Below are 26,297 nucleotides of genomic sequence, written 5' to 3' on the forward strand. Positions count from 1 at the left end.
ACAACAACCACCACAAAAGTGAATAGATAGGGAACCTGTGTCTCGCTTTGCTAATTTTCCCAAACAAGCAGATGATGTTTTCTCTCTGAGATTCAACTTCTGGATGATTGATTTTTTTCATGTCACCAGGGTTATTGCTGGGGCCACTGCCTAAACAATAATTCCATTGCTCCTGGCAGCCATTCATTTTTTTGTTTAAAAGTAAGAGATAGAGAGAATGAGAGATACCTGTAGCCCTGCCCTACTCCACCAGTCAGGAAGCTTACACCCTTGTACATGGGGACTGGGGGCTTTAACTCAGACACTCAGGCATGGTAACGTGTGTGCTCTACTGGGTGAGTAATGCCCTGCCCATCCCACCCCCAGCTAGCCACACTTGCCCTAAAGGGACCACCCTCAGCCCATTTGCAGAAGCTAAGAGCCCACCTGACAGGTGGAGGCGGGGCTGGAAGTTGAACTCTGCTTCTTCACCTCTGCTCCTGCAGGGGCTGATGGGAGGAGAGGGAAGCAGAGAGATCTCTCCATGCTGCTGGCCATGGAGAGACTGCCAGACAGCCCTGGCTGGTGAAGAAACTATGCGGGGTCCCACTAAAGGATGACTGTCCCAGAAATGAGTCAGCTTCCTCTTTTCACATTCTTCAAGAGATGCAAATTCAACAGGGGCTGGGGTTGGGGGGACTAGATGTGTAGGGACTTGGGGCTGCTGTGCGGGGCTTCCTGTGGGGGGAGGGGACGAGGGGGCCCCTGCACACAGACCATCACAGTCAATTCCCATCTTCAACCACCTGCATGACAGGGCAAGGGCATCTCCACTTCACAGAAGAAGGAACAGAGGCTCAGATGAGCTGGTGCTCTTTACCCCTAAATCGCAAGTAAAGCAGAAGAGTCAAGGTTCAAATCCCATTCAGCTGCCTCAGAGGCAGAGCCCCCTGCAAGAGGACCAGGGACCATCCACTCTGCAGAGTTTGTAGGGACGGAGTGAGGGGAGCTGGGACCTTGTACATGCTCTCGGACTGCTCCTTCACTCAGGCAGACAGGGAGAGACACCATGGCACTGGGGCTTCTCCTGTTGCCATGGCACCTCCCATGAGGTGCCAGGGCTGAAATATGGGCATGTATGAGGCAATGCACCATCCTCTTCAGTGAGTGCTCTCTCCAATACCCCATCTGCAGATTCAGTCATACTGTCTACAGGATTCTTGTCCCTCTCCACCACCTGCCTGTCCTCATGCTGACTTGGCTGACAGGAGAAATGGCTCCCTGGCTCTCTGCAGTGGGGTCTGAGCCATCTTTATCATGCAGCTCTGTCTGTTCCATGCCTGGCCACACAATCATGTGCCTCAGACCTCGAGACCCATGAGGATGGGGGCTGTGGATGCACCAGCCCCTCCAGGGGGAGCCTCAAGGACACTGAGAGAAGTCAGCACAGGCTCATTCCTCCCCCTTTCTCTGGCACAGCTTCACCCCAGAAGCAGGAATGTGTGAGCTGGACCAAGGGGGTGGGGAAGAAAAAGGAGAATTGGGCATAGCCAGCTTGGCAGTTGGGGGGAGTGCTGTACAGCACAGGGCAGGAGCTTAGAAGAGTCATTGCTGGGGAAACGGATTAGGAGGGACAGACCTTTTGGACAGTTAGGGTGACCGGACTGAGAAGGAAGACAGTCTCTGGGCCACACCCCTAGTTCTCTGATGAGATGAGGTGCAATGACTGGCAGGGCAGGCAGCTCCACCCCATAGCAGCTGAGCAGTGGGAGCTCCAGGACCAGCCCCTGGATCAGTGCTTGAGGGTCACGTATTCCACTTCCTGCTGGGCTGGGGCACGCTCCCCCACTCCAAAATGCACCAGCTCTGAGTAGTGAAGCCCCTCATCTTCCGGAACCTCCCGAGGCACGTTTTCATAGTCGCCCTGAGAAAAAGCCATGAGGTGACCAGCCTCCTACCACCAGCTCTGTCCCCACCTGCCCAGGCTCCAGGCACCCCAGCAGGAAATGGCCTCCACAGAAATGGGGGTGTCTGAGCCCCCTCCCCACCGACATCCCCCCACACTCCCCTGCTCTCTTACCACCTGCCTCTTCTTCACCACAGAGTAAGTGACCACAGTGTCCTTGTCCCAGTCTGGGGAGGGTCCCTGCGCCTGGGAGGTCCCTGCATCTCTGAGGGGAGGGCAGAAAGAGGGCCAAAGGCAGTAGTACTCCACATGAAGAAAGTGTTTCCCTTCTTCCTCCCAATGCCCCCAGACCCAAGAACCCCAGCAAGTCAGCCCCACCCCCTTCTATCCCATTATATGCCTCATGTTCCCAGTAGAAGCTAACGCTTCAAAGCTCCAGGCTGACTTTTTCAGACACACAGAGAAAGAGACATCACAGCATCAAAATTTTCCCAGTATCACAGTCCTCACACATGGAGTGCCAGGGGGCTCAAACCCTGGGCAGTGCACACAGCAAAGCAGACACCCCTCCCCTCAGGTGAGCTATCTCTTGGCCCCGTGTATACCAGTATTCACCATGGGCACACATGCTGCTGGTTCAAAGGTGTAGGTCACTCCAGACACTACTACCTGCCAGGGGTGAGTTTTGGAGTGCTACAGAGCTAGAATGAGGTCATGAGTGGACGGTAGAGCCTGGCACTGCCTGGTGCCAATCAGACAGGCAGGACATGGCTCCCCTTCCCCAGGGTCCTCCCCCCACAGGGTGCCATTCCCCTCAGTACCCTGTCCTTGTTGTGTCTGGAAAGCGCAAGACTGCGTAGCTGGTGGCATCTTCCATCACTGGGTTGTAGCAGCCCAGGAACTGGGGAGCTTCCTCAACAGGGGGCCTTCTCACCTGGAGGTTGGGGGTGGGGTTCAAATCCATAGCCCCTCCCCTGACCTTTGATACTTCAGGCTCCCCCACCCCCTCCACCCCAGCATGTCTTGATCAGCCTCTCCCCTCCCTGAGCCTCAGGGTCTGCCCTATACTTGACCTCTCTCCAGCCCCACCTTCTTCTTCCTCACAAAGAAGCTCTGCCCACTGGATGTTTCCTGAAGTCTCTGCTGGCTCTGAGTCCTCTTCCAGCTAAGAAAAGAAGACAGGGAGGGTCCCCAATGGGGAGTAGAGCTGAGTTCCCAGGGGTACTGCCTGGACTGGGTGGGAGGATGGAAGGGCAGGCGGGCAGCAGACACCTTTGCACAAGCTTGTGTCCCCCGATTGCCAGCAGGGCCACGGCCAGACACACCCCAAGTCCCAAGGCCGCCCGTCTGCCGATGGTCTTGGAGCTATCTGTGGGAGGAAGCAGTGACTGTCAGCTGTTGACCGCACCACCAGATACCAGCTTTGCTGCCCACATGCCTTCTCCCCAACACCCCACCCCATGCAGCTGCTGGGTGTGTCGGTGTGTGGGTATGTGGGTGTGTGGGTATAGCTATATAGGCACAAGGGGGTGGGGGGAGCTAGCCCCCACACACGATCACTTCAGAAACAAGGCGGCTCACAAGAGCCTCAAATCACCCCTCTCAGTGAGACTGGTTCTCTCCTGCAACCATCTCTGCTGGTGTCCCACAGCCTGGAGGAGAAAAGCTGTGAACTACAGCCTAGCCTTTAGGAAAGAGGCTGTAACTGAGGTGTCTGCAAAGCAAAACCCCAAGGGACACACATCCATTTACTGTGTTACATTTCCCAGTATGGGGCCAGGTGGTGGTGCACCTGGTTAAGCGCTCACATTACAGTGTCCAAGGACCCAGGTTCAAGCCCCAGGTCCCCACCTACAGGGGGAAAGCTTCATGAGTGGTAATCAGGGCTGCAGGTCTCTGTCTCTCTTCTCTCTATCTCCTCCTCCCCTCTCAATTTACCTCTGTCTCTATTCAATAATAAATGAATTTTTAAAATTTAATAAAAAATTTTAATGTATTTCCCAGCAGCATGCTTGGAGCTAACTCTAGCTCTGCAGGAGATGACTTTCTACCTTTAAAAATAAGCTTCCAGGGCTGGTTGGGGAGATAGCATAATGGTTCTGCAAAAGACTTTCATGCCTGAGGTTCTAAAGGCCCACATTCAATCCCCAACATCACCATAAGCTGGAGCTGAACAGTGCTCTGGCTAAAGATAAAATAAAATGATAAACCAACAGACCAAATAACATGTTTAATATAAATATGTTTAATATAAACCTGTTTAATATAAACTTTTTATGCTTCTCGACTGGGAGGTGGCATAGTGGATAAAGTGTTGGACTCTAAAGCATGAGATACCAAATTCAAGCCCCGGCATCACATATGCCAGAGTGATGCTCTGATTCTTTCTCTACTCTCACTCATTAATAAATACATAAATCAAAATAAGGGTAGGAAGAAAGCAGTGCACATATTACCATGTGCAAGAACCCAGGTTCAAGTTCCAGGTCTTCACCTACATTGGGGAAGCTTGACAAGCAGTGAAGCAGTGCTGCAGATGTCTCACTTTCTCTCTCTCTCTCTCCCTCTCTATCTCTCCTATAAAAAAAAAGAAAGAAAGAAAGAAAAAGTTTTACTGTCAACTGTAAACCATTAATACTGTAATAAAGAAATTTAAAAGAAAAGAGAAGAGAAGAAAAGAATGGCCACTGGGATTCATCCCAGTGATGGATGGAATCCACTGGGAGCAGTGGATTCATCTTTCAGACACCAAACTCCAGTGATAACCCTGAGGATAAAAATAAATAATAAATAAATAAATAGGCCCAACAGTGGCGCACCCTGGAGCTCACACACATTACCATGCTTAAGGACCCTGGCTCAAGCCTCTGGTCCCCACATGCAGGCAGGAAGCTTCATGAGCAGTGAAGTAGTACTACAGGTACTCTCTCTCTTTTTTATTATCTCTATTTATTCATTGGAGAGAGACAGCCAGAAATTCAGAGGAGGGGGAAGATAGGCAGGGGGAGAGACAGAGAGATACCTGTAGACCTGCTTCACCACTCACAAAGCTTTTCTCTTGCAGGTGGGGACCAGGGGCTCAAACCTGGGTCCTAGTGCACTGTAACATGTGCACTCAACCAGATGCACCACCACCAGTCCCTCTCTCTATATTTCTCTCCTGTATCACAAATAAATAAATAAATCTTTTTTTAGTAAATAAATAAGGCTAAGGTTTCAACCATTAATCTGAAAAAGGGCAATAAATAAATCTCTCCACTATGTTTCTACACTCATTGCATTCTCTGTATATGCACAGATCCAGATCAGCCTCCAAGTAGTGTTATTATCCAGCCTGCAGTGAAGTCCTCAAGAGAGGGGCTACGCTTCTTGGGTCAAAAGAGGTGAGATAGCAGTCTTTCTTTCCATTATTTATCCTTTCACACTGGGTTGTTTTTTGTTGTTGATGTTTTGGTTTGGTTTGGTTTTTGTTTTTTTGCTGCTGAGGCTTCACTGCTCCAATCCAACTTTATGTTTTTTCGGATAGAAAGAAAGAGACCCAGGGAGAGGAGAAAAACACCACAGCACTGAAGTTTCCTCTAGCAGGGACTGGGCTCCAACTTGGGTCAGATCATGTGCATGGCAAAGCAGGCACACTATCTGGGTGAGCTATCTGGCCAGCCTGTGCTGTTTTCATCTGTACCATCTAATTGTACCATGTTTTGGAGGATAACTACCACAACCTGAACAGGTAGGAGTCAGCAGCCAACCAAGGGTATAGCAGAGAGAGGGGCATCTTGGGAACTCAGGATGTACGTGTGGGGGTGTGGGAACAGCTGAGCAGGCAGTCTGGAGAGTCAGGAGAGGCTGAGGAGGGATGCAGGGAAGGCAAGTGAGCAGTGTGGAGCATACAGGTTGGCTGGCAGGGTGGTGGGGAGAGAGAGGGGTGGTCCAGAACACACAGCTTTGAGGTGGTGGTGGGTTGCTATAGGCTAAGAGGGAAGAGACTATCCATAAGCAAATTGAAATGAAAAAATGTTGTGATCCTTCAATACTACTCTCAAGACATTTATCCAAAAGACACAAAAACACTAATTCGAGGGGAAATATGCACCTCTAGGCTCACAGCTACATTATTCACAATAGCCAAAGAGCAGAAGCAGCCTAAATTCCCATCAACAGATGACTGGATAATGAAGTTATGAGATATATATTCCACAGAATGCTACTCTACAATCAAAAAAAAAAAAAAAAAAGATGGTATTGTGTTCTTTGGGACAAAATGGATATAGATGCTTATTAAAATAAGTAAAGAGATGAAAGACAAGTACCGGATGCTTTCACTCAGACATGGAATCTAGAGAACTAAAACATGAGCCTGCAAAAACAAAGCAAGTTGAAACAAAAGAAACAATCTGTCTCTAAGACTTTGTGAAAACTACTGTGGTTATCTTTGTGAGGCGGGAGGGTGGGAGCACAGAACTTTGGTGGAGGGCACAGTATGGGACTATATACACTATAATCTGACAATCTCACCAACCACTATTAGATCACTAATAGAACATGAGAGGGAGAAGGTCTTACAGTAGACGGTAAGGGTACTGGCAGACGAGTGGTTGCTGCCCAGTCGGTTGACCCCCTTACACCAGTAGGCCCCCGAGTGCTCCACTGCCACGGGCTCCAGCCTCAGCGTCTGATCGTAGTGCAGAAGGTCCTGGTTGTTCTGGTCAAACCAGGCGTAGTGGGATGCAGGAGGGTTGGCGTCACTCTCACATGTCAGCACGACCTGCTCCCCCTCCGTCACCCTTTCTTTGGATCTGATGGACACTCGAACCCTCCGGGGCGCATCTGTGAGGAGAACAGCGATGAAGACCATGTTGATGGGGCCCAGGGCCCCCCTCCCAGGCCCTGGACTGCAGCCTCAGTCTCTCACACAGCACTTGGAGCATCCTGGCCTCTGACACAGCCTGCCCTACAGAGTTGTTGACCAAGCAGGCATAGCTTCCAGAGTCTTCTGGAGTGATGGCGTTGAAGCTCAGCTCCCGGCCTCCCCGCAGAAGGACACCATCTTTCCTCCAGGAGAAGTGGACCTTGGCAGGGCGGCTGCTGGAGAAGCCACAGCTGAGGATGACACGGTGCCCAGAGTGGATCTCAGAGTCAGGCATGACTGTGACCTTGACGTCTCTGGGGATATCTGCAGAGCAAGGGCCTCAGGCTGATTCCTTCCTCTCCATGCCCAGAACTCCCTCTCCCGTACCCCCGAGGGCTGGCTCTCACTCCCTCATTCTCAGTGAAGGCTCTGACTGGAACCCAACATCCTCAACCCAACAGCCCTCTGCCCCAGTGAGGGCTCCCCTCTACCAGGTCCCTCTACCAGAGCTACTCACAGTGGACATTCAAGCTGACAAATGGAGCCCAGGAGCACCACTGGTTGCAGGCTGCACAGGAGACGGACCCCAAATTCCAGGCAACTCCCTGAATCTTCAGCACCCCGGAGGAGAGATATTCTGAGGAGCCTGGGGCATTCCACTCGTACCGGGTAACCACAGGGTTACTGGAGTTATAGCTACAGGACAGGATGACAGTGTCCCCCTCTCGGATTGGTGTGGGATTCTTGATCACCATGGCCACATCCTTGGGGGCATCTGGGGAGAGAGAGGAGTGAAGAGAGGCCATCGGCTCACTGTTGCTTCTTTCATTTTTTTGTTTAATATTTTACTTATTTATTTATTTGGATAGAGACAGAGAGAAATCAGGAGAGAAGAATAATATGGGGGAGAGAGAGAGAGAGAGAGACCTGTAGCACTGCTTCACTGCTCATAAAACTATCCCCCCAACCCCTTAGGTGGGAGTAGGGACTCAAACCCAGGTCCTTGGCATGGTTACATGTACACTCAACTGGGTGTTCCACCACACAGCTCCACCTTTTTCTTCCTGCCTCCTCACTCCAGCCATCTGCCCCCACTTGGTCCCTAAATCTAGCAAGCAGCCCCCTCATATAGGGACAGTCCTTCTCAGCCATTTGGCCTGACTGTGGCTTGAGGCAGGATGGTGCAGCGGTTGAGAGCACAGCTCTGGGCAGATTGTGTGCAGTGCTATGCAAGGCAGAGCAGGCTGTTCCGTCTCTTCTGGAGCTGGGATGCCATGAGTCCTGCCACTAAGAGCTGTTTGAGTATGTACCACTGGCCTCAATGTACTCATCTGCCAGAAAGATCCTTAAGAGCACAGAACCTCATTTAATCATTGCAAGGACAAAACAGGATGACGTCCTTTGAACAGTGTGACACATCGTCAATATTCAGTAAATGTCACTGCTGCAATCATTTAGCTGCTGCCTAGATGTACAATATACTTTCTCGGGATTTCATCAGTGTATCTGCCCCAGACTCCGACATCCAGCATCCAAGGATCCAAACTACAGGTCCTCAGGCCAGTGAACTATTTCACTTGGGCAGTGCTCTGCTTTGCCATGTTCGTGACCCAGGTTCAAGCCCAGCTCCCATTACGCTGAAGGAAGCTTCAGTGCTGTGTTTCTTTCCCTCTCTTTCTCTGCCTCTCTATTTCTGTCTTTATCTGAACAAGTCATCTCCAAAGTAGTGAAGCCCTGAAGATGGGAAATAAAACAAAACAGAACAAAGCAAAACAAAATTACAGGTTCTCTTGTCCTAAACTTGACTCAGTTATCAGATCAACTATGCTAAAGTCTAACAATGGAAAGAGAGTGAGACACAGTGTCCAGTTCTTCTGGAGAATTCCACAACCCCTTTTGAGACCCCTCAGCCACCACCTAGGTCTTGGTCATTCAAAAACACACCTACCAGACATCTGCCATATTCTGGAGCTGAGACTATGTTACATGAGTAACTTAGGACACCTGGCCCTGCAAGCTTCTGTGTCAGGGGACCCAACTCTGCCAGCTGACTGTTCTAGGAGCAGCCAGAACTCCCTCCGTCTACCTGTCTCCTCCTCCCAGTGCCATCGCCTCCCTCCAGGACCTAGGAGCTCTGGGATCACTCACACTGGACGTCCAGCTGAGCTTCCTGGCCAACTTGTCCAGGCCCGAGACTGTTTTCTGCCACACAGGAATAATTCCCAGCATGGCTGAGGAGGACCATCGGGATGCGGAGGGCCTGGGCTGTCCCCACCACTTCTAGCTGATTGTGGTACCAGATGTAGTTTGTAGGGGGAGGATTGGCCTGGGACACACAAGTCAGCACAACTGGGCTGTTCTCTCTAGCCGGTGAGGGCTGGATTCGAACCTGAGAAGGTTCTGGAGCATCTGGAAGAAGGGGCAGAGATAAGCAGAGGGGTGAGGGGAGTCACCAAGGCTCACCTCCCAAGGATCTCAGTTTCACCCCTGCTAACCCCTCCCATGCCCAGGGGCTCACAGTGCACTTGGAGGTTCACTTCCTTCGACTTCCCCACGCCCAGGGTGTTGCTGGCCTGGCAAACGTATTTCCCACTCTTCTCCTTGGTCACTTTCCACAGAGTCAGCATGATCGGTCCTTGCTCCTGTCCCCTCGGCCTCTCCTGCCCCCTTGGCCTGTCCGTCCCCCTCAGCTTCTCCTGCCCATCCTTGAGCCACCATAGGGACAAGAGCTCTGGGTTGCTGCTGAGGACATGGCACGTCATGGTCACGGTTTCCCCCTTCATGACAACAGCATCTCTGGGGCTGACCTCCACTTCCAGCTTGGGTTTATCTGGGGGGACAGGGAGGCTGTCAGGGAGGGGTCAGGGATTCGTCAGAGAAGATGTGTTTTCACCCTGACAGAGCCAGGACTCTTCCCTGCTGTCCCTTCCCCGCAGCACAGGTGAGCTGGCCTGGCCCAGGTCACTGCCACAGCCTTCAGTCTCTCTGTCCACCCCCACACCAGTCCTGGAGGCTCATTCTTCCCCGGCAGCACCCCACATACACACACACCCCACCAACCCTGTCCCTCTCCTGCTGAATCCAGTCAGCAGATTCCACACTCCCCCTCCAAGGGATCCTTGGCACCACAATAAATGTACGAAATACCAAATCCATACTTCAGCCCTGAGATGCAGGAACCCCTTTCCAACCACTTGGGCCCTCAGGATGCAGGCTGTCCTAGATACTATGGCTCCAAGCGTTGTCAGACACAAGGAGGCTCTTGCTCCATCTGCTCTTCCTACACCCTTCCTTTCAAACATCTGCCTACCTCAGTCCCTCCCTGCTTACAAGGCTCAGGTTAAGGCTACCTCCCCCAGAGAGGAAGTATGCATCTCCCCACCCCAGTCTCTCTATTTCTCATTTCTTTTCCTTTCTTTTGCTAAGAGAAAATGACACTAAGGTACTATTCTGCCATTTATTTATTTATTTACTAGAGTACTGCTCGGTTCTGACTTATGGTGGTGCAAGGGACTGAACATGGGACTTTGGAGCCTCCAGCATGAGAGTCTATTTGCATAACCATTATGCTATCTACCCCGTCATCTTTTCTTCTTTCCTTTCTTTTTTTCCTTCTTCCTTCCTTTCTTCCTTCCTTCTTTTCTCTTTTCTTTCTTTCTTCTTCTTCTTTTTTTTTGTGTGTATGTGTTTGAGATCTAATAATGTGTGATTTCATGTCACCAGGGAACTTTTTCCAGATAAAGACAGAGACAAACAGAGAAATACCACAGCACTCAAGCTTTCCCTCATGCCTCAGCATACTCCTCTTGTGATGTGCTGGGAGTTTGAATCTGGGTTATCAAGGTTCAAACAAACCTGGCAAAGCAGGTGCTCTCCTAGCTGTGCTGTCCTAGCTTTACTTATCAGGGTGGACTACCTACAATTGTATTTTAGATGTAACTGCAGATTGGTGCTTCATCCTTACAATGCTAGTTCCCTGTGGACAAAGACATTGCTCACACCCTGCCCCTGAGGCCCTAAAGCAGGATCACAGTGAATATTTACAGAATGAAAGAGTGACAGAGGCAGACATAATGACAGGAAAAATAATCTGGTCCCCAAGCCAGCTGTTTCCAGAACACCACCCTTCCACCCACCCAATGCTGGTGATAGGCCTGATGTCAAGCCCCCAGCCCCCTCAGGAGCAGAGGGTAGACTCACGCTTTACGTCCAGTGACACAGTGGCCTCAGACAGTGCAGGACCTTCCTGGCTCTCCCGGAGTTGGCAGGTCAGCTTCTTGCCATGGTGCATCCACTGAGGCCTGAACTGAACCTTGTTCTCCATGGAGACAGCCTTGGGAGTCAAGGAGGTTACAGGCACAGGCTCCCTCTCCAAGGAGGAATACAGGGTGTCAGGCAGGGCCCAATGCAGTTGGTACCCCCAGCAGGCGACATCCAGGGAGCAGATCAGAGTAACCTGCTGGGACTCCTGCATTTCTGCAGGGAGCTGGATGCGAGGCATAGGAGCACTTTCTGCAAAAGAGAGGGGGAGAATCAGGACCCTGAGTGCTGGCCACTTTCTTACCCCTGGTTATAGGCACTCTCCCCCAGTGGCCTGGGAGGGAGTAGAGAGGGTAAAGAAAGTATTAGGCTCTCGGGTGTGAGGTCCTGAGATCCCAGCACTGCGTGTACTAAGTTGATGCTCTGTTTCTCTCTCTCCCTGACTGATGAACAAATAAAAATGTCATAAAATAAACATGCCCCCTGCCACTGCTGAGGGGACTGAGAGGTGGCATGGTGGGTAAAGTGCCAGAATTGCAGGTACGAGGCCTTGAATTTGATACCCGGCACTTCACAGGCCAGAGTGATGCTTGTGTTCACCCCAAGCCCATTTGTCAAATAAATAAAAAATAAATCTCTCTCTCCGGTTTATTATTTTTTTTCAGTGGTGGGGGGAGAGGGGTCATCTGCAGGGATTCACCACTTTAGGTTGACATTTTCATTTTCAGAAAGAGACAGAGAGTGACTGGGTGGTAGCACACCCATTAGAGTGTGCATATTACAGTGTGCAAGGACCCAGGTTCATGCCCCCACCTGCAGGGGGAAAACATCACAGGTGGTGACTAAGTGCTGCAGGGCTCGCTCTCTCTCTCTCTCTCTCTCTCTTCCTTCCCTATCTCCCCCTTCCACCTCAATTTCTCTACCTCTATCAAAAAAATAAAAACTATCTAACTAACTAAATAAATAAAATACCCAATCCCAAAATGTGCAGAAGATATGAACAGAACATTCACTACTGAAGAGATCCAAAAGGCTAACAGACACATGAAAAATTGCTCCAGGTCGCTGATTGTCAGAGAAATGCAAATAAAGACAACATTGAGATACCACCTCACCCCTGTGAGAATGGCATACATCAAAAAGGACAGCAGCAAAAATGCTGGAGAGACTATGGGGACAGAAGAACCCTTCTGCACTGCTGGTGGGAATGTAAATTGGTCCAATCTCTGTGAAGAGCAGTCAGGAGAACTCTCACAAGGCTAGACATGGACCTTCCATATGACCCAGTAATCCCTCTCCTGGGGATATGCCCAAGGACTCTATAATGCCCAACCAAAAAGATATGTGTACACCTGTGTTCATAGCAGCACAATTCATAATAGCTAAAACCTGGAAACAACTCAGGTGCCCAACAATAGATGAGTGGCTGAGAAAGCTGTGGTATATACACAATGGAATATTATGCAGCTATTAAGAACAATGAACCCACCTTCTCTGACTCATCTTGGATGGAGCTAGAAGAAATTATGTTAAGTGAGCTAAATCAGAAAGATAAAGATGAGTATGGGATGATCCACTCGTAAACAGAAGTTGAGAAAGAAGAACAGAAAGGGAAACTAAAAGCAGGATTTGACTGAATCTGGAGTAGGGCAGCAAAGTAAAAACCCTGGGGTGAGGGTGAGGGTGGATGTTTGGCTTCACAGGGTGGCATGGGGAGGGGGATGGGATGGGATATAGTCTTTTTTTTTATTCCCTTTTGTTGCCCTTGTGGTTTTATTGTTGTTATTGATGTCGTTGTTGGATAGGACAGAGAGAAATTGAGAGAGGAGGGGAAGACAGAGAGGGGGAGAGACAGACAGACACCTGCAGACCTGCTTCACCACCTGTGAAGTGACTCCCCTGCAGGTGGGGAGCCAGGCACTCAAACTGGGATCCTTATGCTGGTCCTTGCGCTTTGTACCACGTGCGCTTAACCCACTGTGCTACCACCCGACTCCTGGGACATAGTCTTTTTGGTATTGGGAATAGTGTTTATGTACACTCCTATTAATTTTTTTCACTCCTATTAATCTGTAGTCATATAAATCACTATTTAATTAATATGAGAGGGGAAAATTGATTGTATGTCTCAAACTTTTTAAAGCACAGGTTGAGTTTTTAATACATAGGCTGACTCTTTGATGTTGACTCTCTTATTTAAATCAATTTATTTTTTTTATAAAAAGGAAGCATTGACAAAACCACAGGATAAGAGAGGTTCAACTCCACACAATTCCCACCACCAGAACTCTGTATCCCTTTCCCTCCCCTGATAGCTTTCCTATTCTTTAACTCTCTGGGAGTATGGACCCAAGGTCATTGTGGGGTGCAGAAGGTGGAAGGTCTGGCTTCTGTAACTACTTCCCCCACTTAATATGGGTGTTGACAGGTCAGTCCATACTCCCAGCCTGCCTCTCTTTCCCTAGTAGGGTGGGGCTCTGAGGAAGTGGAGCTCCAGGACACATTGGTGGGGTTGTCTGTCCAGGGAAGTCTGGACGGCATCATGGTAGCATCTGGAACCTGTTGGCTGAAAAGAAAGTTAACATACAAAGCCGAACAAATTGTTGAACAATTATGAACCTAAAGGCTGGAATAGTACATACGAAGAGTTGGGGGGTCCTCCATTTTGTAGATAGCTAGTAAGCATATTTTAGTTACATTCCAAAGGGCCTGTGGCTATACTAGGTTTTTTTTTTCCCTGAGCCTGAAATCTGATTTGCAGGTGGATCCAAGTTATTGTCTGGGGAGATGATGTCATGGCTGGAAAAGGAACAGAAAGCTGGATCAGGGAAGAGAGCAGCTCCCTAATATGGGCGAGGGGTATAAGTATTGTTGACTGTAAATCCCATACATTTGATTTGGTCTGGGGCCCATATTCAGCTTAGGAGCCTATGTGACCTCTGCATCCCTGTAGATCTGAGCTCACATTCTGTGGTCATGAGTAGGAACATTCCAAGCTACCCCAATATTAGGACCCATCTTCCTCAGGTGTAGCATAGAGTATGGAACATTCTCTACCGTTGTTGATCCAAGTTGAGAGCAAGGTCCTATGGGGGGCCGACAAAAGTGTCTATTTTGTTGTTTCTGATAGAGACGACCAATAACAATGGAGAAAGGGATTTATTTGAGGTCTAGGTCCATCATGTCTGTTTGGGAATCTCAGCACTCCCTAACTAGGGCCCTAGCTGATGGGGTGGCCTGATACTGACTAAAGAGTCATCATTAAAGTATGCCAGTCTCTTGCCCTTATTCAGCTTTTGCAGTCCTTGATTTGCTAAGGTTAGCTTTGGAGTGAGTGAGAGAACTGTAATAGGAAGTAGGTGAGGAAGGTATCTAAGTCTAATTAGATACTATTTCACTAGGAACTTTATACTGACTAACTGCAGACTATTGTGTACTTTTTCTTTCAGGTATATTTTGCCCTAATTTATGGATACATGTGAATATATGCTCTATCTTACAGGACCTGGTCTATATCTAGGTTTTGGGACTTTGTTAGGAAGTGAACCGCTTGGAATGGAATTAGAGAATACCATGAAAGGAAAGGTCTCACCCTAGTAATAAGGTTGAAGGGTTGACATTCCGTGCCTGACATCTCTGGACACAGTCTGAAGTGAAGCATGATGAGGTGGTACTCGTTGTGTTGATTAGGTGGGATCAGCGGATGCAAAATCATTTGGTATGAATTGAGAGAAGCATGCAGGAAAGTGAGCCCCACCCTAGGACTGGGGGAAATATAGGCTCTATAGAGGAAGCGGGAAGTTCCTGCTGTCTTATGGTTAAGAAGACAATAGATAGTTATTGCTATAATCATAATATGGTGATGTTGTGTATGATACAGCAAATCCTAACAAAGTGATTTTTCAAAGTTAACCCAATTGCCAAATAATGTGATTATAGCAATAACTATTGTCTTCTTAAACCTAAGACAGCAGGAACCTCCTGCTTCCTCTTAGAATCTATACTTCCCCCAGTCTTGGAACCTCTACAAAATAGAGGACCCCCCAACTCTTCGTATGTACTATTCCAGCCTTTAGGTTCATAATTGTTCAACAATTTGTTTGGCTTTGTATGTTAACTCTCTTTTCAGCCAACAGGTTCCAGATGCTACCATGATGCCGTCCAGACTTCCCTGGACAGACAACCCCACCAATGTGTCCTGGAGCTCCACTTCCTCAGAGCCCCACCCTACTAGGGAAAGAGAGAGGCAGGCAATTACAGAAGCCAGACCTTCCACCTTCTGCATCCCACAATGACCTTGGGTCCATACTCCCAGAGCGTTAAAGAATAGAAAAGCTATCAGGGGAGGGGAAGGGATACAGAGTTCTGGTGGTGGGAATTTTGTGGAGTTGTACCCCTCTTATCCTATGGTTTTGTCAGTGCTTCCTTTTTATAAATAAAAACAGTTTTAAAAAAGAAAACAAATAATAAATAAATGTAATGAAATGAGCTAATTTTCCAGCTAAGAATGCTTAAAACAAGCAAACAAACTTCTAAGGCCAGTGAGAAAGCTAGCATCAGGTAATACAGCAGACTTTCATGCCTGAGGTTCTGAAGTCCCAAATTCAGTGCTTGGTACCACCAAAAGCCAGAGGTGAGCAGTGCACTAGTATAAACAATCATACATACATTAGAAACCACACTCCTGGAGCCAGCTAGTGGCACACCTGGTTGAATGCACATAATACCATGCATAAGGACCCAGGTTCAAGTCCCCAGTTCCCAGTTGCAAGGGGGAAGCTTCACAAGCTCCAAGTGTCTCTCTCCCCTTTCCCTCTTAATTTTGCTCTGTCACTATCCAAAATAATAAATAATTTTTTAAAAAAACACTCCCTGCAAATAACCTCTCAGGAACATTTGTCCAAACCTGCCTTTCTCTGCTGGGTCGCTTGGAACACAGCCTCTCACAGCCCCTGTGGGTGCTGATGCTTTGGGGAGCTGGGTTGTAGCTCTGATGCTCACCATATGCTCAGGCCCCTGTGTCTGCTTTCTGAGTGTCCTCAGGCTCATCCTTCCTCCTGTTCCTCTGTGGCTTTTCCCAGCAGAGGGCAGTATATCTTGGCTTTTATGACAAGCCTGCATTCGTTTAATGTCTCCATCTTGGAGACATCCCACAAAAGGGTCCTTTTATGTGCAGCCAGTTTCAGAGCTCCCAGAGCTGGGCCACCTTCAGACTACAGGGCCCAAATCTCTCTATCTCTGTGTCTCACTTCTTTCTATTATTGTTTTGTTCACCACTGGAGCTCCACTGCTCCAGACTAACTTTTTCAGATAGAGAGACAAGGGCACAGGTAGAGAGAGACCAAGAGAGGGGTCCAGTGGTGATGCTCTGGTTAAGTGTACAATGGCAAGGACCAGAGTTTAAGCTCCCCGCGCCCATCTGCAGAGGGAATGCTTTATAAGCTATAATGCAGGTCTACAGGTGTCTTTCTCTCTCCCTCGATAGCTCCCTCCTCCTCTCTCAACTTGTGTTCTTAGCCAATAAATAAATAAAATATTTTAATGCAGTACTTAAAGGAAAAAAAAGGGATCACAGCACTGACACTTCCCTCCATGCAGTAGGAGCTGGACTTGAACCCATGCCAGACCTATGACAAAGCAAATGCACCATCCAAGTGAGCTATTATGCCAGCCCTCCATCTCTCATCCAAACACAGAGCAGCTCAGAAAACCCTAGATGAAATATAAGTTGTGGAGAGTTGGGCGGTAGCACAGCGGGTTAAGTGCATGTGGCACAAAGCTCAAGGACTGGCATAAGGATCCCGGTTCGATCCCCCAGCTCCCCACCTGCAGGAGAGTTGTTTCACAAGCGGTTAAGCAGGTCTGCAGGTGTCTGTCTTTCTCTCCCCCTCAATGTCTTCCCCTCCTCTCTCCATTTCTTTCTGTCCTATCCAACTACAATGACATCAATAACAACAATAATAACTACAACAATAAAACAACAAGGGCAACGAAAGGGAAAATAAATATTTAAAAAATTTTAAAAAAAAGAAAAAATATAAGTTGTGGAAAGAAGTGGCCTAGTGAGGTAGGCCACTACCCAGGTCATTCACAGGATTCCCCTAGTCTCTGTGGGTATCCACCTTAGTCCCCACTTCCCTGGCCTGAGGCAGAGGAGCCCCCCCCATCCACCCTGATCCATGGGGCCTCACCTGAGATGTTGAGGTAGATGTTCTCCAGCCACTTGTCACTAATGGTTCTCATCCTCAGCCCCAGTACCCCGCTGTCCTGCACAGTCACGGGCTGGATGCTCAGGGTGCAGTTACTTTTGTTGTCTCCCAGGAACTGGACTCGCCCGTTGCTAATACTTCTGCCTCTCGGGAAGCTAGAAACCTGGTAGAGGATGGTCCCCATGTATTCCTTCTGGGTTTGGTTGTAGGTGTAATTGTGGTACAGGGTGAGATTTTCCAACGTGCCTTGTAGCCTTGGGATTCTGTAGCTGCAGGGAATCCAGACGCAGGCCCCCTTCCAGGAATAGAGGGTTCTGGGGTGCTCAAAGAACCAGTCAAGCGAGGCAAAGGAAACTGAAGTCTCTGGAATCCACCACAATGATCAGAAAGTATTATTGATTGGGGCACAGAGACATAGGGTAGGGTTGGGGGTTGAGGAGCTCCTTCTGAAGGCAGAAGGAGAAAGGGGATGCAGACATAGAGCAGCAGCAGCCCTATACCCTGCCCATCCTGCCCAGCTCCCACTGGCCCGGCAGAAGCTTAGCCTCAGCTAAGGCACCATCCTTTCCTTACCGAGCAGCAGTAGCCAGAGGAGACACATGGTGCTGGGTCTGGGCAGGAGCTTGGGCTGGAGAGAGTTTGCTTTTCAGATGCCTGCCTGTTGGCTGCTCCCATGGAGCTTTAGCCCCATCCCTCTGCTCATTTTGTGGAGGGAATATGGGGTCCTGGCTACTCACATTGTGCCTCTCCCAGCAGCCAGAGAATGCTATAGGACTAGACTCTATCTCTCCCTAACTCTCCATCCATCCATCCATCCATCCATCCATCCATCCATCCACCCATCCATCTATCCATCCATCCATCTACCCATCCAACCACTCATCTGCTCATTTCACAAACTTCCTGTGCAGCTCTCAGGTGACACTAGACCTGAGAGCCTGAAGGACCAGGCCCTGGGCAACTTGGGGTTCACCTCAAAACAGCTACAAAGGGGCTAAGCCCCCTAGGAGAAACACATGGTCAGACCTTGATTTTTAAAAAATTTTTTATTATCTTTATTTATTTATTGGGTAGAGACAGTCAGAAATCAAGAAGGGAAGGGGAGATAGAGAGGGAGAGAAAGAGAGTGAGAGAGAGAGATTTTCTTTTTTAAAAAATAAATATTTTTTATATTTATTTTTATTTATTTATTCCCTTTTGTTGCCCTTGTTGTTTTATTGTTGTAGTTATTATTGTTGTCATTGTTGTTGGATAGGACAGAGAGAAATGGAGAGAGGAGGGGGAAGACAGAGAGAGGGAGAGAAAAATAGATACCTGCAGACCTGTTTCACCGCTTGTGAAGCGACACCCCTGCAGGTGGGAAGCCAGGGCTTGAACCAGGATCCTTATGCGGGTCCTTGTGCTTAGCGCCACCTGTGCTTAACCCGCTGCACTACAGCCCGACTCCCGAGAGAGAGATTTTCAACACTGCTTCACCACTCACTAACAAAGCTTTCCTCCTGCAGGTGGAGACCAGGAGCTCGAACCTGAGTCCTTGTGCATTGTAACATGTGAGCCTTGTCACCACCTGCCCCCCGCCCCCAACCTTGATTTTTAAAGACCAGAGAGATAGCAAGAACAAGCACACGTTGCCATGCTCAAGGACCCAGGTTCTAGCCATCAGTCTCCATCTGCGGGGGGTGGGGGGGAAGCTTCATGAGTCACCACTCATGAAGTAGTGCTGCAGGTGTCTCTCTGATTCTCCCTCTCTATTTCTCTATTTTAAAAAATGACCACCGGGAGTGCTAGAGACTGAGCCCTAGTGATGAACCTGGAATCAGATAAACAAATATTTTAAAATGAAGACCAGAGGTAGCAGCTGGGAAATAACTCAAAAGGTAGAGCATCCGACTTGCAGGCTTGAGGTTCCTGGTTCAATTCTTGGTGCTGCATGTGCCACAATGTTATTCTGACTGTTGTCTCTCTCTCTCTCTCTCTCTCTCTCTCTCTCTCTCCCTCTCCTTTCTCTGCCTTCTCTCTCTCATCTCATTTTTCTTTTACTTTTGTTAATAAAGAGAGAAATTAGACAGAGGAATGTGGGAGACAGAGAGGAAGAGAGAGAAAGAGACCTGCAGCACTGCTTCACCACTCATGAAACTTCCCTCCTTCAGGTGGAGACCTGGGCTCAAATCCTGGTCCCTGCACATGATAGCATGTGCACTTTAACAGGTGTGACAGAGCCCCCCATCTCCTATGAACCTCTCTCTCATTTGTAATAAATAGGATGAAAAAAATAAAAGCAAAATGGGGAGATAATTTCAAACTCACTGATGAAGTATGTCTGATACTTAGAGTGCACTTAGAGGGCTCTCAGGAGACCTAGGAGAATGGTCTGAAGGTTCAATGGCCCCAAGCAATGGCACCCAAAGGCTGGGTAGGAAGCATAATCAACCCAGAAGGGATGAAGATCATTCTTTGTGTAAATCCTGCCACTCTCTCAGTTCCAACTGGTTACTGCCCGGTGAGCATGTGGGTTCAGCACTGCCTGCACTTGCAGTGTTTAAGAGGAGTCAGAAGTCAGTTTTCTGTGTGGAATACTTTGAAAAAACAAATGTAGGGATGGAAAAATAGCTTACTTGGATAGTGTGCTGCTTTGCCATGGACATGACATAGGTTTGACCCTGAATCCCACTGCATTGAAGGAAGTTTAGGTGCTGTGGTATATCTATCTGTCTGTCGATCTTCCTGTCTGAAAGAAAGAAAGAAAGAAAGAAAGAAAGAAAGAAAGAAAGAAAGAAAGAGAAAGAAAGAAGGAAAGATAAAAAGAGAGCAAGAGAAAGGAGGGAAAGATGAATAGAGGAAAGGGAGAAGAAAAGAAACACAGAAACAAAGAAAGAAAAGAGGGAGAAAAGAGAGAGAATGGAGGGAAGAGAGAAAGAAAAGAAGGAACAAATGCAATGCAAGTCAAGCAAGACCAGTCTGTGGTGGTCAAACAGGTAATTTAACAGGTAGACAATTGCATATGTATCTCTCTCTCTCTCTCTCTGTCTCTCTCTCTCTCTCTCTCTCTCACACACACACACACACACACACACACACACAGTAAATAAAGGTCAGGGAAATAGCATAATGCTTATGCAAAAATTTTTTATTCCTGAGCCTCTGGTGTCCCATGTTCAATCTCCAGGACCACCATAAGCCAGAGCTGAGCATACTCTGGTTTTAAAAATAATAATGATAATCATAAATAAAATAATATAATGAATAAATAGGGGCCAGTTCTGAACCGCTGGTCACCACACAGAAGCACTACACAAGGGATAAGTTTCATAAGCAGTAAAGCAGTGCTGTGGTGTCTCTTCTTTCTCTCTGTTTCTCCCTCTCTGTCCTCTACTATCTTGGGGGGGGGGTCTTTCCAGAGCTAGCTCTAGAAAGACCTAGAGCTGGCTCTAAGGTCCCAGGTTCAATCTCCAACATCACTATAAACTAAAGAGTGCTCTAGTAAAAAAAAAAAAAAAAATGTAAAGTGTGCCAAGAGTAGTGGAATCATGAAGGCATGAAGTTCCAGCAAAAAGCTAGCAGCAAAAAAACAAGTAGAACTTTTTAAAAAACAAACACCTGTTTGCCGACTAGAAGCAGTCCTGGGGAGGCCCACTCTCTCCCCCTGCCTGTCTCTCTGTGCAGTGAGCCTGCCTGCCAACTCAATGGATTGTGACCCAGAGTTAAATTTAAGCCCCATTTTGCATGCCTGCCCCCTCAACACTGTTCCCCAGGGAGCCCACAGGATGTGCTTACAGAGTGCATCTCCTATTGCAGCAACCCCAACATTCCCAAGCAGTGCCTCTCACGCCCGCTGGCTGCTCCTCTGGTGCTGTGTGGCTTCTGACCGAGGCTGCTGGGTTAACAGTGCCCAGGAGCTCAGCCGAAGACCAAGAGTGTGGTGGGCACAGTCCAGATGACAGATTCAAGCAGGAAGACTCTATCCAGGTAGAATGGCCACCGGCTTTGCAGCTGCTAATAGTAATACATAAGAGAAAGAAAAATAAACAAAGCCCTTAAAGGACATACCCATTTGAGAAGAGCTGGATCTAGTTAAAAGTTGAGTAAGTATTGCACAAAAGTAAAAGACTCTGGGGTTGGGAGTGGGGGGGAAGGTTCATGTCCTGGAACATGATGGCAAAAAAGGACTTAGTGGGGGTTGAATTGTTATGTGGAAAACTGAGAAATGTTATGCATGTGCAAACTATTATATTTTATTGTCGACTGTAAGCCATTAATCCCCCAATAAAGAATTCAAAAAAAAAAAGTTGATTAAGATTCATTACTGCAGGTCTATTCAAACCTTTTAGCTAGTTGCAAGTAAGGCCTCAAAGACAACTCTCACCATGGGGGGAGGGAGGACTCCATGCTATCCCACAGTCTACCCTTCCTTCTCTGTTGTTAAATGTTTTTAGTATTATTATTATTAGTAGTAGTAGTAGTATCATTATCATTATTATTGATTATATATGGAGAGAGTTTTGTAGGGGACAGAGAAACAGGGAAACAGAGTGACTCAAGCCAAAGCACCACTCTGGTACATGTGGTATTGGGGATTGAACCAGGAGCCTCAGACACATAAGTCCAAATGCTTTACCTGTAGTGCTATTTCCCTGGTCACTTTTTCCAGAGGACCTAGTTCCCTCTTGCTATGAAAAGCCTGGCAAGGTTGCAGGGTCAGTGTGTCAAGGGACACTCTCCGGGTCCCCCGGGGTTGTCACAAGCACTGTGACACGGAGAAGCCTCGGTCACTGGGGCCTGGGGCTGCTCTGCCACACACCCACCTTCTCCCAGTGGGAACTGGCAGAGGATGCCATGGTGAGAGGGCCAGGGTGCTCCTCCAGACCGGGCTGTGTGCGTACCTACGGGGCTCCAGGCAGTCTCCAGACACAAGAAGGGGAACCTGATCCTGGAGCTGCAGGGTGCAGATAAGGCAGAGCAGGGCATAGAGGCAAAGGGCAGAAGGACAAAGTCACACAGACTAGACCTGTGGCCTGCTGGAGTTTGACAGGACCTTGGAATCAGCCTTCGACTTCCTTCATCCTTCCCGCCTGGGCCTCCACTCCCCACACCCACCCTCATCCTACTCTCAAAAGACCCACCAGGTGCAGGAGAGAAAAGGGTATGCTCAGGGCAAGCGACATATAGACAAAGAGAGAGACCACCACCCACCAGCCCCAGGAAGTGCACCCTGCAGCCATCCCACACTGACCAAGAGCAGGAAGAAACAAGATGGGTCTCTTTCTTTCTTTCTTTCTTTCTTTCTTTCTTTCTTTCTTTCTTTCTTTCTTTCTTTCTTTCTTTTTTTACCTCGTTCCTGGCGTCTTCCCTCTTGAGGGACCCTGGCAGCATCTAAGAGTGAAAGGGGAAGCAGAGAGAGCCAGGCTCTGCTCACTCTCCTTTGCCCCGCCCCTGCCTCTAGTGGCAATGCGGGTAACCCAGGGACATCTTGATCTGGGGCGTGGAGCAGAGACAGGCCAGATAGGAAAGAGGGATCACTTAAGGATGTATGCACAGTCAGCCTTGACATTCCAAGCCCGGTGGGATTTTGACACTATGAGTTCCAGAGCTGCCTCAAATGCGACCGCCTCCACCAACCCCCAACCCACCCACCCCACCCCAGCTCATAGGAAATGCTAATGACACAAGATCAGAATGGCCAGGCTACAGCACAGCACCCCCAGCCATCTTTAAAAAGTCATTGTCATTTCAGGACTCCGTCCAAACCAGACACATTCACAGGCATGAGATGAAGGTGGAGTGGGAGCTTCTGCTGTGCCCAGGGAGACAGACAGACAGACACACAAGGACTAGGGAAAGGACAATGACCCACTGGGAATGACACTCTGGAACAGAGGAATCTTGAAACTGAAAACACTTTACTTTCATCCTTTTACTGAGCTTATACTCTATGAAGTGTCCAGAAGCCAGAAGCAGAGCTCAGACAAGTCCACACACATCCCATGCAGGTGACAAGGGACATGTCTGCAAAGTCTACACTATGCAAGGGGGACAGAAACTGAGAGTGAACTACAGCTTCTCCAAAAGGCAGTCTAGGGGGAGATGCAGTATACAGATCATTCTATCTTTTCTCTCTGTCTCTGTCTCTGTCTCTCTCTCTCTCTCTTTACTTCACTCTATTAACAAAAATCCCCAAGTAAGACAGGTAGTTCTGGTCCCTATAGCTTTGCAACACCCACAGAAAGTTTGTTGACTTCCCTCTTGGGCAGTTCCATGAACCTAGACACAGGGTTACCACCCTAGCGGCTGCTGTGCCATAGAAAAAGGATGCCGCAACCCCAGTTCAGAGACAGGGAACAAGAGCAGAGAAATTGCAAACTCTGGTGGGAGTGAAAACAGGCATGGAGCCCCCCACTGCCAAGGGATAAGCTAGGGGAGAGGAAGTGAAGTACAGAATTTGTTTTAAATAGGGTAATCTCTTTTTTTCTTTCTTTTAGATTATATTTATTTCTGAGAGATGAGAGGGAGAGAGAGGGAGGGAGAGAGAGAGAGAGAGATGGTGCCAGAGTATCACTCTGGTACATGTGGTGCTGGGAATAGAACTCAGGACCTCACGCCTGTGAGCTCAGTGCTTTACCCACTATGACACCTCCCAGGCTGCTCAAGAGGGTGATTTCATTGGATGTAGACTAGAAGGTCACAAACAAATCAGTTACCCTTTGCCGCAGATCCCTCAGCCCCAGGGACAGAAGTGTATCATGTCCTCACATAAACAATTCCAAACCAAGAGCTGGGTGGTGGTACATCTCGTAGAGTGCACATAATACCATGTGTGAAGACCAGAGTTCAAGCCCTCAGTCCCCACTGCAGGGGAGAGGGTGGTTCATGAGCAGTGGAGCAGTGCTGCAGGTGTCTCTCTTTCTCTTCTTATTTCTCTCACTCTCTACTTCTGTCTTGATCATCAAAAAGAAAGAAAAAAGGGGGGGTGGTGGAAACTGGACTCCCTGAGCAGTGGAGATGCAGACACAGAGTCTACTGTAACCCTGGTGGGAAAACAAACAAACAAACATCTTCCAAAGCTAGAAAGGGGAGGGCTGCTCCTCACATAACCATGGTGACCTTGTCCCCTGCAGGATGGCAGTCTCAGGGTCCACAGTGGCCTGGTACAAAAGCCAAGAAGAGAAGAACAAAGTTTCTCAGCAATGTATTTTTGTTCCCTCCTCCTCCCCTTTTTTTTTTCTATTTTATTGGGTAGGACAGAGAGAATTTGAGATGGAATGGGGAGACAGAGAAGGAGAGAGAAAGAAAGACATTTGCAGGTCAGTTTCACTGCATGTCAAGCACATCCTCACTGCAGGTAGGGAGCAAGGGCTCAAACCCAGCATAGTACTATGTGCGCTTAACTGATGTGCCACCGCCCAGTCCCTGTGCTTTTGTTAACATGTAGAAAACATAGTTTGTATGCATTTGCAAAACTAACCACTTGGTGGCCAGGAAACAGAAGGAGCTTTTCCAGAATGGACTAAATTCATTCCTGCCACAGGTCCTGGGCCACATGTCAAGTCCCAGATAATAAGGGAGAAGAGAGGGGGGAAGGAGGGCCCACTGAAGGTCCCCGGGAAAGATTTTCCTCCACACTAGAAGAAAGAAATGTATGAGGAGCGTGGAGGAGACAGCATAATGGTTATGCAGACAGACTCTCATGCCTGAGGCTCCTAAGTCCCAGGTTCAATTCCCTGATCCACCATAAGCCTGAGCTGAGCAGTGCTCTGGTGTTTCTCTCTCTCTCTCTCTCTCTCTCTCTTTCTCTTTCTGTCTCTCTCTCTCTTTCTCTGCATCTCTCTCAAAAATAAAATTAATTAAAAAAGAAAAAGAAAAAGAAATGTATGGGGAGCTGCTCTCTGCTTTTCTGGTTTAGAGACTTTTACTTGAGGATATGATAGTTGAAACTACAGCATCCATTTTGAGACCATACAGTCACAAGCTTGAAGAAGAAAGTCTCTTAGTTAATGGTGACAGTGAAGAAGGATGGAAAAGGTCTGAACCTTTGATGACTTTGTTGAGATGGAACAAACATCTGCAAACATTCATATGGTTCACTTACTAATGCTCAGCATTGTATGGCCAAATGTGTCTTAACCCTAATGAATAAGGCTATTTGTGTATGCTATGTGCTATTAGATCCCACCTACTGGTGTCTTTTCTAAGATGCAGTCCTATAACATAATACCCAAATTTTATGGTTTGAATTGAAAATGACTCACATGCTTAAAACCAAGAAGTTTTCAAACCTAATGTAGAAAAAAAAAAAAGGAAATAAATAACTCCCAGACAAAAATACCTCAATGACACAGATGTTAGAATCAGCTGGCAGAGACTATTAAGCAACCATGATAAAAGTGCTTCAGTCAGCAATGTCAAACATGCTGAAAATAAATGAACAAATAAGGAGGCCACCGCAGTTAGGGAAATGACCTGCCACAGCACAGAAGCAGGAAAGATAAAGAGGAGTCAAAAGGAAAATTTAGAACAAAGATGACAGTGACTGCAATTAGAAACCTTAATAAATGGACTCAGCAGTAGAATGGAAAATGCAGCAGAAAGAATATGTTAAGTGGAAACATTAAATTTTAAAATATTAAAATTCCCCAATTAGATCAAAGAGAGGAAAAAAAATGTCTGAGAAAAATGAGCAGTCTCAGGGACATGTGTGACTATAATGAAAGAGCTAATATTCATGTCACTGGACTCAGAAGGAGAGGAGAAAGAGGTTTTAAAGGAAATGAGAAAGCATTTGAAGAAGTAATAGCTGCAGGGTGAGAGGAAACAACATAATGGTTATGCAAAGAAACTCTCAAGCCTAAGACTCCAAAGTCCCAGGTTCAATCCATACACCACCATAAGCCAGAGCTGAGTAGTGCTCTGGGAAAGAAAAAAAAAAAGAGGGAAGAGAAGGGGTAGTGGGGAGGAGAAGGGAGGGGAGGGGAGGGGAGGGAAGGAGGAGAAGAAGGGTGGAGGAGAGGAGATGAGGAAGGAGAAATAGAAAGAGAAGGAAGAGTAGTGATGGTTGGAAGTGTCCCCAGTTTGACAAAAATTTACATATTTCTGCTGATTT

General features: G+C 47.9%; 1 protein-coding gene across 4 annotated transcripts; it reads right to left on the minus strand.

Moving 5' to 3' along the window:
• Nucleotides 1-836: 836 nt before the first annotated feature.
• Nucleotides 837-22,785, minus strand: CD22 (CD22 molecule). 4 transcript variants are annotated; one of them, XM_060185701.1, is made up of 17 exons: nt 22,532-22,785; nt 22,084-22,136; nt 20,978-21,196; nt 19,819-19,927; nt 17,777-17,831; nt 17,186-17,566; nt 10,935-11,246; nt 9,253-9,564; nt 8,883-9,143; nt 7,252-7,509; nt 6,798-7,058; nt 6,449-6,712; nt 3,158-3,254; nt 2,975-3,050; nt 2,707-2,819; nt 2,060-2,150; nt 837-1,903 (listed from the first exon to the last, which is right to left on the minus strand). In XM_060185701.1, the coding sequence occupies exons 1-17, from the start codon at nt 22,571-22,573 to the stop codon at nt 1,772-1,774; spliced, it is 3,036 nt and encodes a 1,011-aa protein (XP_060041684.1). In that variant the 5' UTR covers nt 22,574-22,785; the 3' UTR covers nt 837-1,771. The 4 variants fall into 4 exon arrangements, with proteins under 4 accessions (XP_060041684.1, XP_060041687.1, XP_060041685.1 ...); XM_060185704.1 differs by lacking the exon at nt 22,084-22,136 and having other exon boundaries at nt 22,532-22,605; XM_060185702.1 differs by lacking the exons at nt 22,084-22,136; nt 22,532-22,785 and having other exon boundaries at nt 19,819-19,931; nt 20,978-21,098.
• Nucleotides 22,786-26,297: the final 3,512 nt, after the last annotated feature.

The sequence above is a fragment of the Erinaceus europaeus genome, chromosome 2, assembly GCF_950295315.1.
Source record: "Erinaceus europaeus chromosome 2, mEriEur2.1, whole genome shotgun sequence".
Taxonomy (NCBI): Eukaryota; Metazoa; Chordata; class Mammalia; order Eulipotyphla; family Erinaceidae; genus Erinaceus; species Erinaceus europaeus.

Excerpts from the sequence above, each read along its gene's own strand:
- CD22 (XM_060185701.1), bottom strand. The coding sequence starts at position 22,573 with ATGCTGCCAGGGTCCCTCAAGAGGGAAGACGCCAGGAACGAG. Across the intron at positions 17,567-17,776 it reads CCTCTGGCTACTGCTGCTCG|AGACTTCAGTTTCCTTTGCC; the intron begins GTAAGGAAAGGA and ends GGTGGATTCCAG. Across the intron at positions 9,144-9,252 it reads AGTGAACCTCCAAGTGCACT|ATGCTCCAGAACCTTCTCAG; the intron begins GTGAGCCCCTGG and ends CCCTTCTTCCAG.